Source organism: Watersipora subatra, chromosome 1, assembly GCF_963576615.1.
Source record: "Watersipora subatra chromosome 1, tzWatSuba1.1, whole genome shotgun sequence".
NCBI lineage: Eukaryota > Metazoa > Bryozoa > Gymnolaemata > Cheilostomatida > Watersiporidae > Watersipora > Watersipora subatra.
The window spans coordinates 68,241,722-68,257,266 of NC_088708.1; the positions used below are offsets into that span (position 1 = coordinate 68,241,722).

General features: G+C 35.2%; 1 protein-coding gene across 1 annotated transcript; it reads right to left on the bottom strand.

Annotated features, from left to right (window-relative positions):
- Nucleotides 1–1,778: 1,778 nt before the first annotated feature.
- LOC137390752 (general transcription factor II-I repeat domain-containing protein 2A-like) lies at nt 1,779–9,855 on the bottom strand. Its single transcript, XM_068077076.1, has 5 exons — nt 9,487–9,855; nt 8,606–9,326; nt 7,909–8,549; nt 4,498–4,834; nt 1,779–1,876 (listed from the first exon to the last, which is right to left on the bottom strand). The coding sequence occupies exons 1-5, from the start codon at nt 9,853–9,855 to the stop codon at nt 1,779–1,781; spliced, it is 2,166 nt and encodes a 721-aa protein (XP_067933177.1).
- Between the last annotated feature and the right edge of the window lie 5,690 nt (nt 9,856–15,545).

The window sequence follows — 15,545 nt, forward strand, 5'->3', positions numbered from 1 at the left end:
ATTTCCATAAAAGCTTTCACATTCCTAAAATGCACTACGATTTGAGTCAGCTAAAAGAGGAATTATCAAAATGAAATAGTCAAGTTTAGAAAGTCAACTTTAGCTTACAATCTGCTTTATGGTTTAGTCTGAGAGTGTCGGACTCAAGCTAAATGTTTAGCTCTTTATATCAAAAAGGTGTTCAAATTACTTTAGTAGATTTGATAAAGAACTGACACGCAAAGTGCGTCATAGATGTAAACCTATACAGTCATATGTTTATAACAATTTATGAGAAAGCCGGAAAACCAGCTAAATATAGCAAAGTTAGTATTAACAGTTTTAGATGAATGTAAATGTATCTGGTAATACATCTTGTACATTAGTCAAAACAACTAGGTTTTGTATTACTCATAATCCTTCATATCTAACAGTTTTGTTTAATAAATTTTTGATTTAAATGTTTACATAGCCTTTAGTATTTCTTTTTATACAAATCACACAGTTGCAGTGTTGTACTGGAAAAGCTGCATGTTGTCTTGGTCATCACGTTATATGCTGTCAACGTACTTTTGTTCTTAAATCGTTCAGCTAACTCTGTGTAATTGAAATGGTTTCAGTGCCAAATCATTACCCTCTTGCATCATGGCAATACCTGTTTACTATAACTACACCTTTTAGCTATATTATGAACTATTGTTTGTCAAACTTCGTTGCACTCCCATAACAGTTTTGAATATAATAATAATTAGCAGTCTGTATGTAGTAATTGTGAAATACAAATACACTGCAGCATGTAGATAGAACCAATATCTCTTAGCTTGTTCAACTATATATATATATATATATATATATATATATATATATATATATATATACAGTAGATGCAGTATGAACAGTCTCTTGCATGAAAGTGCTCAATATTAAAATAGAGCGATGTAAAATTGAGTAAAAATGAAAGTAAAAGTTAAGTTTAAAACAACTTTATTACTAATAGTTTCATATTGCCATGCAATAATCATCAGATAAAATTGTTAGCACTGAAAACGACTTATATATATATAGATGGAAATAAAAGCGTAGGTCTTAAAATACCTAAATACACCACTGATACGTAGGATTAAAATTAGCAAGCAACACGATTTAAAGCCTCAACAATGCAGAAGTTTAAAAGTTAAGTCTTAAAATTGCTTAAAAGGAATTTGCCAGCATGTCTACATGTTGAAACTAGTTCGCAGCGTTTGTTTAAGGTAGCAATGTTAGGATTGTATATAATATAAAATTTCTCATACAGACATAGGTTGCATCTGCCTGTGGTCTTGTTGTATGATGTAGCTCTTTTGACTATGCTCCACTTGATGTTATATTCTATGCCTTGGTCTTTTAAGGTCCATATGTGCTTACTGAGCTCGGTGCTTGATCTTTTCTCTACATTTCTAAAGGTTGTCATATGATTGTAATAGCGTTGTTTGAATGTGGTGTCAGTCAATCCTATGTAATGTTCGTCCGCAGATTGATCATTGGTGGTGACTGTCGCCTTATATATAATTGACTTGCTCAGGCACTTTCCTTGTAGTGGGCAGCCATTCTTATGTCGGCAGTTGCATTCTCTTGGTTCTGTAGTTATAGGGGTCTCATTGTGATGCTGCAGCAATCTGGTATTATGAGCGCTAATGATACTGCTCACATTGTTCATACAGCTGTAGCTTAATTTCACAAAGTTTCTATTGAAGATCTTACGAAGAGCGTGTGATTTAGGGAACTCTGTGTCCAGGATATTAAAGAAAATCTTACCGATGTTATTGGCTACATTTTTGCTGAATGGCGGGTTGTACCATAGTATCGGTCTTCGTCTGGTATTCTTGTCTCTGTTTTGCGCATTGTTTGTCGGGGCAGGCTGAAACACAAGCTTGTGTTTGTGTCCGCTTAGATTGAGTGCCCGACAAACAATGCGCAAAACAGAGACAAGAATACCAGACGAAGACCGATACTATGGTACAACCCGCCATTCAGCAAAAATGTAGCCAATAACATCGGTAAGATTTTCTTTAATATCCTGGACACAGAGTTCCCTAAATCACACGCTCTTCGTAAGATCTTCAATAGAAACTTTGTGAAATTAAGCTACAGCTGTATGAACAATGTGAGCAGTATCATTAGCGCTCATAATACCAGATTGCTGCAGCATCACAATGAGACCCCTATAACTACAGAACCAAGAGAATGCAACTGCCGACATAAGAATGGCTGCCCACTACAAGGAAAGTGCCTGAGCAAGTCAATTATATATAAGGCGACAGTCACCACCAATGATCAATCTGCGGACGAACATTACATAGGATTGACTGACACCACATTCAAACAACGCTATTACAATCATATGACAACCTTTAGAAATGTAGAGAAAAGATCAAGCACCGAGCTCAGTAAGCACATATGGACCTTAAAAGACCAAGGCATAGAATATAACATCAAGTGGAGCATAGTCAAAAGAGCTACATCATACAACAAGACCACAGGCAGATGCAACCTATGTCTGTATGAGAAATTTTATATTATATACAATCCTAACATTGCTACCTTAAACAAACGCTGCGAACTAGTTTCAACATGTAGACATGCTGGCAAATTCCTTTTAAGCAATTTTAAGACTTAACTTTTAAACTTCTGCATTGTTGAGGCTTTAAATCGTGTTGCTTGCTAATTTTAATCCTACGTATCAGTGGTGTATTTAGGTATTTTAAGACCTACGCTTTTATTTCCATCTATATATATATAAGTCGTTTTCAGTGCTAACAATTTTATCTGATGATTATTGCATGGCAATATGAAACTATTAGTAATAAAGTTGTTTTAAACTTAACTTTTACTTTCATTTTTACTCAATTTTATATATATATATATATATATATATATATATATATATATATATATATACATATACATATATATATATATATATACATATACATATATATATATGCCTTCTTATATCTGACTTTATTAATACTCAGTGCTTAGTACCCAGTAGCTTTTCACATGCTCTTTTCTAAATGATCTTTTTATCTTAATCAAATGCTTTGGTAAAATGATTTTCACAGGTTTGACTATGTGATTTTATTGTGATTAGTAAACTGATCAATTTTAAAGCAATAACAACACATCATAAAAGGTCAGTAACAGTTGAAGTTTAACAGAACTACAAGTAAACTTAAAACAGTTGAAGCAGGTGAATAATGACATTAGCTTAGAAGTAAACGCTCTATATGCTTCGTCTAGCTTTCATAAGTTTCAGCTTGTTAAAATATATATTACTATATATGGGTATTGTCTGTATGCAGGTATTGTCTACAATCGTCTGCATGTTTTGAGTATACAAATATTGGAGTGACAACTCCTACGCTCAAAGGCATCTCTGAATCAGTACAGAATGAGTACCGACCTCTACAACTCTTCAACGGTGGGCAGGTGTTTAGAAACCGGTTTCCTGTCAAAATAAAGTTAGTTATTGGCATACTTGTTAATGGTTGCTATTGGTAACAAGTGAAATCAACTCTCACAAGGCTTTTTTAATAGTAATATTATCAGTGGGTGACTTTGTGTATATATTTATTCTTATGAAGATAGCATATATAATCTCTGTTTTGTATGCCTCGTATTGTCAAAATGTATATTGATAATATAATGTAAATAATACAATGTAAATTGTTATTAAGCCAGTTTTATATTTATTTTGAGTCTCCAACCATCTTTTCAAATTCTTTATAATTGTAAGACATAAAAATCTCATCTGAGTTGAAAAGATTCTTTTACGTAAATGTTGTTTTAGAAGTGCCAGCTGTCAAACACTTGCGCACTGTTTTGACGTCGAGATTACTAGACTATTTCATGTCTAGTAGCCATGTTAGTCTATTCTGGTAGACTCATAGTGTGACAAACCTACATATGAATTTATGGTCAGTGTATCCTTTTACCAATTGATCTGCTAGCATGTCTGCTAAAATTAAAGAAAAGTTTGGGTAAAATGACTTGTGGCCAGTTTTATGAAGGAGTACACAATCAGCAGATGGTTTATATAGCAGCAGTATCACCTGGGTTTGGAGATGGCTTGAAAAGCGAGAGACAGCTTAATAAATGGTAGAGAAATGTATAACTCAGAGGCAAAGCAAATACTTTGATGAGACTTGCTGACCATGAAAACCGATACAGATGCAGAGAGTAAATGAAAATGGTTCTTTCTTTCCATACCATTAAGGGTTGATAATTCTTTTGGAGGGTCGATTCTGACACAGATGCTTTTGCACCTACCTAGTGTGAACATAGCTTAGTAGTATTTTCAGCAGAAGAGAATGAAGGGTTGAGAATTTAGATTGGAAGTTGTTTTTCATGAGAACGGGCTGAAAAATTATAGCCATACAGGAGAGAGGCATGTAACTATAAAATGAATCCAAGGTGTAATGTTAAGCCTCTTATAAGTTGATTGAAATATTTGATCATGCTGATCTGTTCTTGACTTACCTGCTGCTCCAGTGAAACGAAACCATTCCAAGTTTTCATGAAAGTCACAAGCGTATCCTTCATTGGAATGTGTCCCAAATCCTGATCTTATGTCAGACCCATTGTGATCCAGTCTCCAATAACGTGTTAAGTTTTGTGCAGTTTGGCATGCCCTAAATGGGTCAACTGTTGTGGTGCCAGGATTGCCGGTTGTGCCAGTGGTTCCATGCATCTCAGTGGTGCCAGTGGTGCCAGGTGCTGAAGGCTTTGGAAAAGAACTGGTCGGCCAGACAGAAGGGTTAGTTGTCCAGTGATCATTTGTGAATCCTAGTTTTTTTATCAGTATACTCGGCTTTTTCTGTCATAAGTAATTGAAAATATTAAAATATGCAAATTTATCCAAGAGCAAATTCGTTGTGTCACTTTTTTTAAAAGTACCTTAAAGGTTACTAACTTTACATAGATTTATATATTATTTTAGCTCTGATATGTACAACTAATTGATAGTATATACTAGTAAAGGTAACATCACAGTTACTATCCTTATATATCTACTATATAAACGGCAATCGTTGTCTGTCTATCTATCTGTCCATCTGTCTGTCCGCTTTATAGAGTACCGTACTTTTCGGACTATTACCTGCTACTAGGTATCGAGGCGCATTAACGGGAATCGAGGGTTAATACACGCCTCTATTAATACATAACCTATTCATCGGTTTTACACAAAACACGTCATCTCCGGCTAGCGCCCGCCTCTTTACGGCGCCCAACGACACTGGAGCGTTTGAAACAGCAAATTTGCTGCCATGTTAAAAAGCACCGTCTTGAGTTCGCCGGCCTATACAGCTATGCAAATGTACTAATCATTAAATAAAGTAAATTAATGAATAGTAATTTACATGCGATTAATTTTTACTGCCAACGTGTACCGAGACGGTCACTCGAACGTTGGTTTCTTGCGGTCACTGGAAAACGCAGTTCTCTCCTACTAAATTTCTACATAAAAAAGGTAAGTATTTCTTAATCAATGTTGTATTGTCTATGAGTTGCCACACTTCCACTACATAACCCTTTCACTTGCGTTCGTGTATAAATTTAGCTATCGGCCTACTGCCAGCCATTTTGCCGATATTGGTTAATATGTATACATTATTTTTTCAATTTCAAACTCGATCTAGAACGTTTGTTTTGGTTATATATTTCATTTTGCCAACATGTTAACAAACACTGCTATACAAAAAATTTGTTGTGTCTATACTTTGTGCGTTTTAATTATCTGTGTAATCACAAAATTCTGAATCGTCAATGATTTCATCAACATAAGTAGTTATTTGTTTTTTTAACTCGAATGCATTTATTGAACTCGCACAAAAAATCTTCGTTTTCAAGTTGGAAATTCTCAAACGAAGATTTAAAATTAAATTTTAGGCTAATTTTATAGAGAAATCTTTGGACAACACTGTCACTACTATAAAAGTCTTAAAGATCATTGGTTATGTTATCAACGAATAATAAAATTCAGTTGCTAGCAATTGCTGGGAAAGTCGCAAATATGCGTCTACGGCGGTCGACCATAAAAAATGCATAAATGAGTAGTCTACTTTGGTGAAACGGGTGAAAGCGTTGGATTTGCCACTATTTGTGATAGTAAACATGTTCATTTTCTTCCGCAGCTGAGTTACTTTTACTTTTTTTCAGCTACGAGTACTACAGGACTACAGCTACTACAGAACTTGCGCGGGCACTGCGAGCGTTGCGATAGGCGACGGTGAGAAAAAAGTGAGCAGTGTATATTACAAAAAAGCACACCATCTCATTCAATTTTATAAATTCTTGAAGCAGTGCAATGCCTTCCAAAAAGCCTACTGCCCAAACGCAAGAACAGATTGATTCCCGTAGAGGAAGAGACCGAATTCGCAAAGCAGCAGCTAGAGGAGCAGAAACTGCAGAGCAAACACAGCTACGCCCACAACGAAGCGGAACTGCTACTGCAGCTGCTAGAAGTGCAGAAACTGCAGAGCAAACACAGCTACGCCTACAACAAAACAGAATAGCTACTGCATCTGCTAGAAGTGCAGAAACTGCAGAGCAAACACAGCTACGCCTACAACGAAACAGAATAGCAGCTGCTAGAAGAGCAGAAACCGCCAAACAAACACAGGTACATCGAGAGCAGGCCAGAATAGATGCTGCAGTCGCTAGAAGTGCAGAGACTACTGAACCGACCCAGCAGCGACTCAAACGGCTCAGAGCAGCCGCTACTTCGGCCAGACGTGCAGAAACCTCCGAGCAGATGCAGCGGCAACAAGAACATGATGCACTTGCTACAACAGCTGCTCGGCAAGCTGCATTTTTTGAGCAGATGAAACGGCAACAACAGCGAGATGCACTAACTAGAGCAGCTGCTACCAGGCGACGCGTATGGACAGAAAACTTCGCACTTGACTACAGTCCTGCAACACAGTATAGGGCCAAATTTTTCTATGGGACGAATGTCCCAAAATGCTCCAGATGTAACGCCTTACGTTGAAAAGGCGAGAGGCCATATATGTAGTTTATATAGTAGATTTTATTGATAATAAATTTTATCAATACGACCACATTACTGCTGCACACTTTGTATATACCATGTCAAAACACAGGCTATAGATGAAGAACTGGTGAGTCATGATTAGTGTTTCAAGCATGTAGAAGTCTCAATTCAATAAATGCTGGCGATAGCTAAGCAGTGCAATAGCAAAATATTTTCTATAATTTCTTAAAATATGTAAAACTTTTCATACTGCCAGTTTGAAGAACTTCAGTTTGCCTAGCAATGTCAATTTCATTATCAGTTCTGTGTACAAAATTAGGACAATTCCGATTTGATTGGTTCGAGACTGATGCATTGTAGACTAGCTGTAAAACCCATTGCATATTTCCATTGGTCTTTCCAACATTATTGGCTTGTATAACTGCATATGTGTATGCACTATTTTTGTGTTGATCTGACTGCATAGTATGCAGTCAGATCAGCACAAAAATTTCATTAGATTGCATATTTGGAGTTGTTTTACAGTATGAAAGACAACGCTCAATAAAACTATTGCTTTACGTAAATCTGTTCCCGAACTTGGGTAATGCAGCTAGTTCAGGGGTGCTCAACCTTTTCATAGTGAGGGCCAATATGAAAAATTATCTGTAGGCAGGGGGCTGAGATTACATCTACATAAGTTAGGTCAAAGTTGCTATACTCCTTGTTTGCACACAGAGTTCCGTGAACTGATCAATTAAGATTTACAGTGCTATTTACAGTAAACTTTATTTAGGTTAGTAAAATAAATTGTACAACTAAAGTAAATGAGATATACATGTACAGGTACATAAATTGAACATTTCATGGACAGTAACAAACACTAAAACATGTAATTAGATATTTCAGTGTGATACTTGGCATTGCTTTTCTCTGACTATTCTATCAATGTCAGGCTGAGTAGCTGAGAAAGCCCGTCTTAGTTTCTGGGTCAAGTGTTCATCAGTGATAGTTGTCCTGTATTTATTTTTGGTATGCTTCATACGGCTGAAGAACTGCTCGCATAGATAAGTCGAGCCAAACAAACTGCCCATGAGTAAAGCGTGTTTGTATAGGCCTGGAAATCTTTGTTTTGGAAGAAAATCACGGTAAAATTCTACAAGTTCATGGCTGTTGTGATGCTGGCTCAGCCTTTTATCAGCTGGAATATTAATCAGTTCCATTTGTAGAGGAGCAGATGCTTCTTCTGCGTCAACTGAGAATGGGTCTTCAAAGATGTTGATATGCATGCAAGTGCCATCAAATTGAGCAAACCTTCTGCCAAATTCAGCAGCAAGGCCAGTCAGGAGCTTTGCATATGGCTCTGCACTGACATGATTTTCAACACTCTGTTGTCGCTCCAGCAGACTCTTAAAATGTGTGCAGTTTCCATTTTGAAGTTGACCGACCCACAGATTTAATTTACACCGGAAAGCTGTTATATGGCTCCACAGAGATGATACATGCTGCTGCTTTCCCTGTAGTTTGCAGTTGAGATCCGCCATATGCTCAGTAATGTCTGCCAGGAAAGCAAATCATTTATCCATGCCACATTTCTGAATTCTTCATGGTTACGTCCTTTGCCTCTCATGAAAGTTTCGATGGGATCTAAAAGACTGAGAAACCGACGAAGTGTTTTTGCACTACTGAGCCATCTCACTTTACAATAATATGTCACGTCTTGAAATTCTGCTTCAATCTCCTTCAGCATCTCTTTGAACTGGCGGTGGCTCAAAGCTCGAGCCCTTATGTAGTTTACTGTGGATACAACCAATTCCATGACATGTCCCATCTTAAGGTGCTGTGCTCCTAAATTTTCCTGGTGAATGATGCAGTGGTACATGATAGGAGGGACATTCCACACTCTGGATTTCAACAGCAAGCCAATTAAGCCTGTGTGTTCTCCAGTCATTGCCGGCGCACCATCAGTGCATATCCCTGATAACTTCTCAAGTGGTAGATCGAAATCTTTAAGTTCTTTGAGCAGGTTGTCGAATATGTCTTGACCAGTTGTGGTGCCGTGAAGGCTGCTCATTGTGAGAAAATCCTCTGTGATGCTGAACTGATCATCAATACCTCTGACCATGATGGCAAGTTGTGCTATGTCTGAATTATCTGTACTCTCATCAAGCGCAATGCTAAAGTAGATAGAATTGCTTGCAACCTCTTTGAGTTTGCGCTCAAAGTCCTTACTCAATGTTTTAATCCGTCTAATTACTGTGTGTCTTGATAAAGAGATGCTCTCCAGTGCTTCTTTCTTGTCGAGGCAAAACTCTTCCACAAATGCTGTCAGTACCTACAATACAATAGTCAATAACAATACTTTCATGTGCTGTTGAATATGCTGATAAATTTAAATAAAACATAAAATGCATGCAAATATAATACACATATAAATGGTACCCAAACAAGAACCGGTAATATTCAGCATATTGATGAAATAGAGATAAACTTACCTCTTTTGCGAATTCTCCATGTTGAAATGGCAGCTGCCTCTGGCCAATTTTGTTAGCTATCACCAAACTACACTTTGTAGCCTTTTCACTGATTTCAGTGTAGCGGGTGAACAAGCGCTGCTGTGATGCGAGATTTTTTGACAGTGTTTCATACTTCTCTGCTCTCTCTCGGCCACTGTGCTGGTCATACTGTTGTGCATGGCGAGTAGTATAATGCCGTCGAATATTATATTCTTTGAGAACTGCTATAATTTGGTTGCAAATTACGCAGACAGCCTGATTTACAGAGTGGTGTTTCACAAAATAGCTTAATTTCCAATCGTTATTAAATTCTCTGCCCTCTTTGTCTATCTTCCTTTTACTTGCCATGCTTGTGTTTAAATGAATGAACCGATTTATAAACCAACAGTTAGCAGGTCAGTTAGGGAAATTCCCTAAAAACTGGGGATTTTACCCACATGTGCAGTAATATCAGACAGGAAGAAAAAAGTGATGCAAGGGAAGGGGATTTCCAAGAGTCATAGCATAGCTGTTAACATGGTCAGAAAGTGTGGTTACAATTGGCCTACATTTCCGCTAAGTTAGGGCCTGAACTTGGGCAGAAAATTCAGTATAAAAATTTTAAATTGGTAAAGTCTCTGGGGGGCCGCATAAAATCAGGCTGAGGGCCACATCCGGCCCCAGGGCCGCCTGTTGAGCGCCCCTGAGCTAGTTCATCTCTATAGGAGTTTGTAGTAAATACATAAAATATTGAAGTAGGCAGTCATTGAGTGCCGAAGGCATTACATCAAGTGAGTCATTAGTCCTTGAATTAAGTCAACAACATGATGAGGATATGCGATGACATATGACATTCAGAAACAATCTTTTCAGAGTAGTAAATTTTGTACTTTTTAGCCTTTTTATCTATACATGTATATATTCGTTCAGGGTAATGCATGTTGTAGTCATTGGTCTGTTTATATTGGTGATACAAATAAAATATGACACTCTCTGGCTACATAGTCATACAAATATGATAGAGTTGGATGCCTGCATCACAATAGAGTAGCTAGAGGACAAACATGCTGTTGACATCATAAGCAGCTGGTGAGAATCACCAATGCTGGTATGTAATGCAACTAGCTTTAGAAATTATACTCTGGTATTACCTTACCTGGTTAATTTGGTTGTCCACTCTAATTGACTGACATTAATCTATGTTTTAACAGATTTGTTACATAAATATATGAAGAGATGAACAAAAGTGTCAAGTTATAGATTGTAACCAGTCTTGTACTGTTAAGTTTTTGTAACATATTGCACGCTTCATATAACTTTAACACGTTCTTCCAAAGAAGCTCACATAGTCCACCAACTAAAATACGTAAGCTATTTACCACACATGCAGTGTTAGCTTTCTTCCAGAAACTTCTTGCTACATGCTACTCTGAGCAGACTTGAATGCAACCGTATCAATCCATGCAGTAAACAACATAACTGTCTGTCATTATTCACAATTCTTAATAAATAAAGTTTTTACTGTATTGGCACTAATTCAGAGAACAATATTTTATAAAAAAAAAAAGTTTTCCTCATCAACTGTCATGGTATGCTTAATGACATATTTTTTGGGTGTAGATCAAATCAGCGTAACGAGGCACTCAGTTTTGCTACAAATAAGGAAATGCTGAGCTATTATACTGCTCTCTCATAGGGAACTACTTTTAATACCACTTGTTGACACAAAATACTTTTATTACATTTTTGACTCAGCTTCATAACAGGAACTAAGGAGCCTTCATCTAACCGGTTCTGACAAGAATCGCAGGTCAAATTATGAAGTACTGAATTAGTGCGAGTGATGAGAGCCAGATCGGCCTATCCCATGAGGTCTTAATTGGAAAAAAACAGCAAGATTCGAGATGTTTAAAAAGTGATAGTTAAGATAATTAGACTGAAACCTACTAAATGTACCCTGCTAAGCAATAGGCTTCCTCTATCTCTAGCAACTTTGGCCATATTGTTGTTAGAAATATCAAAACATATAAAAATGCCCCAACATTGTACAAGCAGATTTTTGTGTGGTTTAGGCAGGTTGTTCAACTTTAAATATTCAAACAAGTAATCTTTAGATTAAAAACAAAATTTACATTTTCACTATAAAATTCATGTCATCTAACAAGACTGCATGATACTCTAATGGAAAATTGATAGTGCAAGCAATGCAGCCTTATTGTGAAAAATACTAAGAAAATGTTGGTTATATAATAATACAGAACATACAGAAATTACAATAACAAATATGCCAGGACATGTTATGCAAAGAAAAGAAAATGTAATTTCTAAAATGTCATGAAGTAGTTTTAACAACTCGTGCTTCTCACGAAGTCTATAAAAGGGTTACGGACTTTTTTAAAGAGTGCCTCAACAAAGCGATTCTGTAGCGTAGGAAGAGATGAGCCATTTCCAAATTTTTAACACAGTTGTCCTCTCAATGCTACATCACAAATACTAAAAGCTCAACAGTAAGACTTGCTTGTAGTCCACATGATCCAACAATAAGCTAGTAAAATTATCTGGTTCAGATGAGCCCAAGTAAAATTTGCTTTCAGTCCTTTTCAAGATAATTGAGCTGAAAGTTTTTTATTTGTTGTCTTTGCAGATGAAGTAATAAAAAGTATTTTAAATGCGTATTTATGGAGTGGTTTAGAAAAAGCTCACCATGATACTGACTTTAGCGACACTCCATTTATCAATCACATCACAGCTCGGTAAAATTGAGAAACTGTTCAATCATCGAGTCACCTCCTATTGCTATGCTCTATGTTAGACTATACCATTAACTTATCTTATGTTTACGAAACAATACAAATTTATAAAAGGAAGACTTGGAGTCAGAGCTAAGATTAATAACTTGCGGAATAATTTGGATGCCTTAGCAAATAAAGAGTGACAATTGAGGTTGAACTCCTCTAAGTATAAGCTAGCAGCCACCAATGGCTCATTCACCTGTGCCTGTCTATTTATGTATTTAACAGCTATGTTAATACCTTTAACGATTTCCTATTAGTGTTATGTGTATGCCACTGTTAGTAACATTATATAAATATGTTCATAAAAAATTCGTTCAAATAATTGAGTGCACGATTCAGAGTTTTAGGCATTGGAAAAGTTCACTTTAATATTACGTGCTAGAGAAATATAGAACCAATAACTAACATCCTCAACTCATCCTCAATATTATTATGTGAATCTTTCATGTTATCTCTGCAGAACAGCTAAAAGTTATTTTAATAATGTGAGATTCATAAAAAAAACGAAAGCCAGTATAATGGTCGTCGAATTTGTTTAAAGATAATTACTTTATGTTGAGAGGTAATTACTTTATGTTGAGAGGTTATTACTTTATGTTGAGAGGTAATTACTTTATGTTGAGAGGTTATTACTTTATGTTTAGTGGTAATTACTTTATGTTGAGAGGTAATTACTTTATGTTGAGAGGTTATTACTTTATGTTTAGTGGTAATTACTTTATGTTTAGAGGTAATTACTTTATGTTGAGAGGTAATTACTTTATGTTGAGAGGTTATTACTTTATGTTGAGAGGTAATTACTTTATGTTTAGAGGTAATTACTTTATGTTGAGAGGTAATTACTTTATGTTTAGTGGTAATTACTTTATGTTTAGAGGTAATTACTTTATGTTGAGAGGTAATTACTTTATGTTGAGAGGTTATTACTTTATGTTGAGAGGTAATTACTTTATGTTTAGAGGTAATTACTTTATGTTGAGAGGTTATTACTTTATGTTTAGAGGTAATTACTTTATGTTGAGAGGTTATTACTTTATGTTGAGAGGTAATTACTTTATGTTGAGAGGTTATTACTTTATGTTTAGTGGTAATTACTTTATGTTTAGAGGTAATTACTTTATGTTGAGAGGTAATTACTTTATGTTGAGAGGTTATTACTTTATGTTGAGAGGTAATTACTTTATGTTTAGAGGTAATTACTTTATGTTGAGAGGTTATTACTTTATGTTTAGAGGTAATTACTTTATGTTGAGAGGTTATTACTTTATGTTGAGAGGTAATTACTTTATGTTTAGAGGTAATTACTTTATGTTGAGAGGTTATTACTTTATGTTTAGTGGTAATTACTTTATGTTTAGAGGTAATTACTTTATGCTGAGAGGTTATTACTTTATGTTTAGTGGTATATACTTTGTGTTTAGAGGTAATTACTTTATGTTGAGAGGTTATTACTTTATGTTGAGAGGTTATTACTTTATGTTTAGTGGTAATTACTTTATGTTGAGAGGTAATTACTTTATGTTGAGAGGTTATTACTTTATGTTTAGTGGTAATTACTTTGTGTTTAGAGGTAATTACTTTATGCTGAGAGGTAATTACTTTATGTTTAGTGGTAATTACTTTATGTTTAGAGGTAATTACTTTATGTTGAGAGGTTGTTACTTTATGTTTAGTGGTAATTACTTTATGTTGAGAGGAAATTACTTTATGTTGAGAGGTTATTACTTTATGTTGAGAGGTAATTACTTTATGTTGAGAGGTTATTACTTTATGTTTAGTGGTAATTACTTTATGTTGAGAGGTAATTACTTTATGTTGAGAGGTTATTACTTTATGTTTAGTGGTAATTACTTTATGTTTAGAGGTAATTACTTTATGTTGAGAGGTAATTACTTTATGTTTGGTGGTAATTACTTTATGTTTAGAGGTAATTACTTTATGTTTAGACAAACTCACAGGATGATTCTGCGCTTTGCTGATAATAATAGAAAGCAAATCTTGACTAGGCGCTGAACTTACGTGAACCCAAACAGCAAGTAAGTAGGGAGAAAGGGTATTTTAGCAACAAACACAGGCTCCCCTTCATAAATCATTTTCAAAAATTTAATAGAATTTGAGGCGTTGAGGCAAGGACATATATGAATGTTGTCCAGTTCCTTACCATGGTTATTTGCATACATCCAGCTCATTTTAGGGCTTCAAAATCTTGCTGAAAGAGTTTTTTCTGGTAACCTAGTTTTTAATTTAGCTGGAAAACTACTGATATTTAAGTAAGTGTTATCTAAAAATCTAGCTGGTCATCCATGAGTAATAAATTCCCATAACTATCACGATATCAAGTTATCAATATCTGGATAATATCAGTTTATAGAATCATAAAAACTTGACACATTCAACTACACATTCAGTGTTTATCAAGTAAACAAAGATATCTCTGACGATTTGGCCAATGAGACATGTCAACAAAGGGAAATTGGAGGAGTCAATATGATATATTGGAGGAAGTCTTAGATATGTCTCAGACTAGAAAAAGCTAAGGCTAGAAAGAGTCAGCGTCACATGGTAGTGAGCTTTCAGTTACAAAGAGATACAATATCTTCTGTCCTTCAAGACTACAGATTGTATATGTTTCTCAAGTCTGGCTATCTCCGAGGTATTAAGATGAGAACGCAAGGACATGCTTGAATGTTGTCTAGTTGATTTCCATGATTCTTTGTAAATATCTATCCATTTTTAAGCTACCAAATTATCCTAAAAGAGGTTTGTTCTGGTAACTGAGTGTATAGTTGATCTTGACAACTGACAATACTTGAAAAATAGTAGCTGAATAAATGTTTGCGCTTCTAAAAATGTTTGGCACATATATTTGGATATATTATTCAGATAATTGACATTCAGCTTGATTTTCTGAATAAAATGTTTATAGTAAGAGTCAATATGTATATATATGTATTTGCGTATGTATGTATATATGTATATATGTATGTACATATGCATATATGTATGTACATATATGCATATGTACATACATATATACAAGTGTACATATGCACTTACCTAAATACAAGTATACATACGTATGTACATACATAAATATGTAAATATGTACCTACATATGTAAGTATTTCATGCACATACATATATACATACATATGAATGTATGTATGTAGGTGTGTACATCTGTACATACATACATACATTCATATATACATACGTACATACGTACATATGTAAATGCACACATACATGAGTACATACATACAT

Coding starts and splice junctions, on each gene's coding strand:
- LOC137390752 (XM_068077076.1), bottom strand. CDS start 9,855: ATGGCAAGTAAAAGGAAGATAGACAAAGAGGGCAGAGAATTTAATAAC. Junction 9,327..9,486: donor ATGGAGAATTCGCAAAAGAG/GTAAGTTTATCT, acceptor ATTGTATTGTAG/GTACTGACAGCATTTGTGGA. Junction 8,550..8,605: donor TTTCATGAGAGGCAAAGGAC/GTAACCATGAAG, acceptor CTTTCCTGGCAG/ACATTACTGAGCATATGGCG.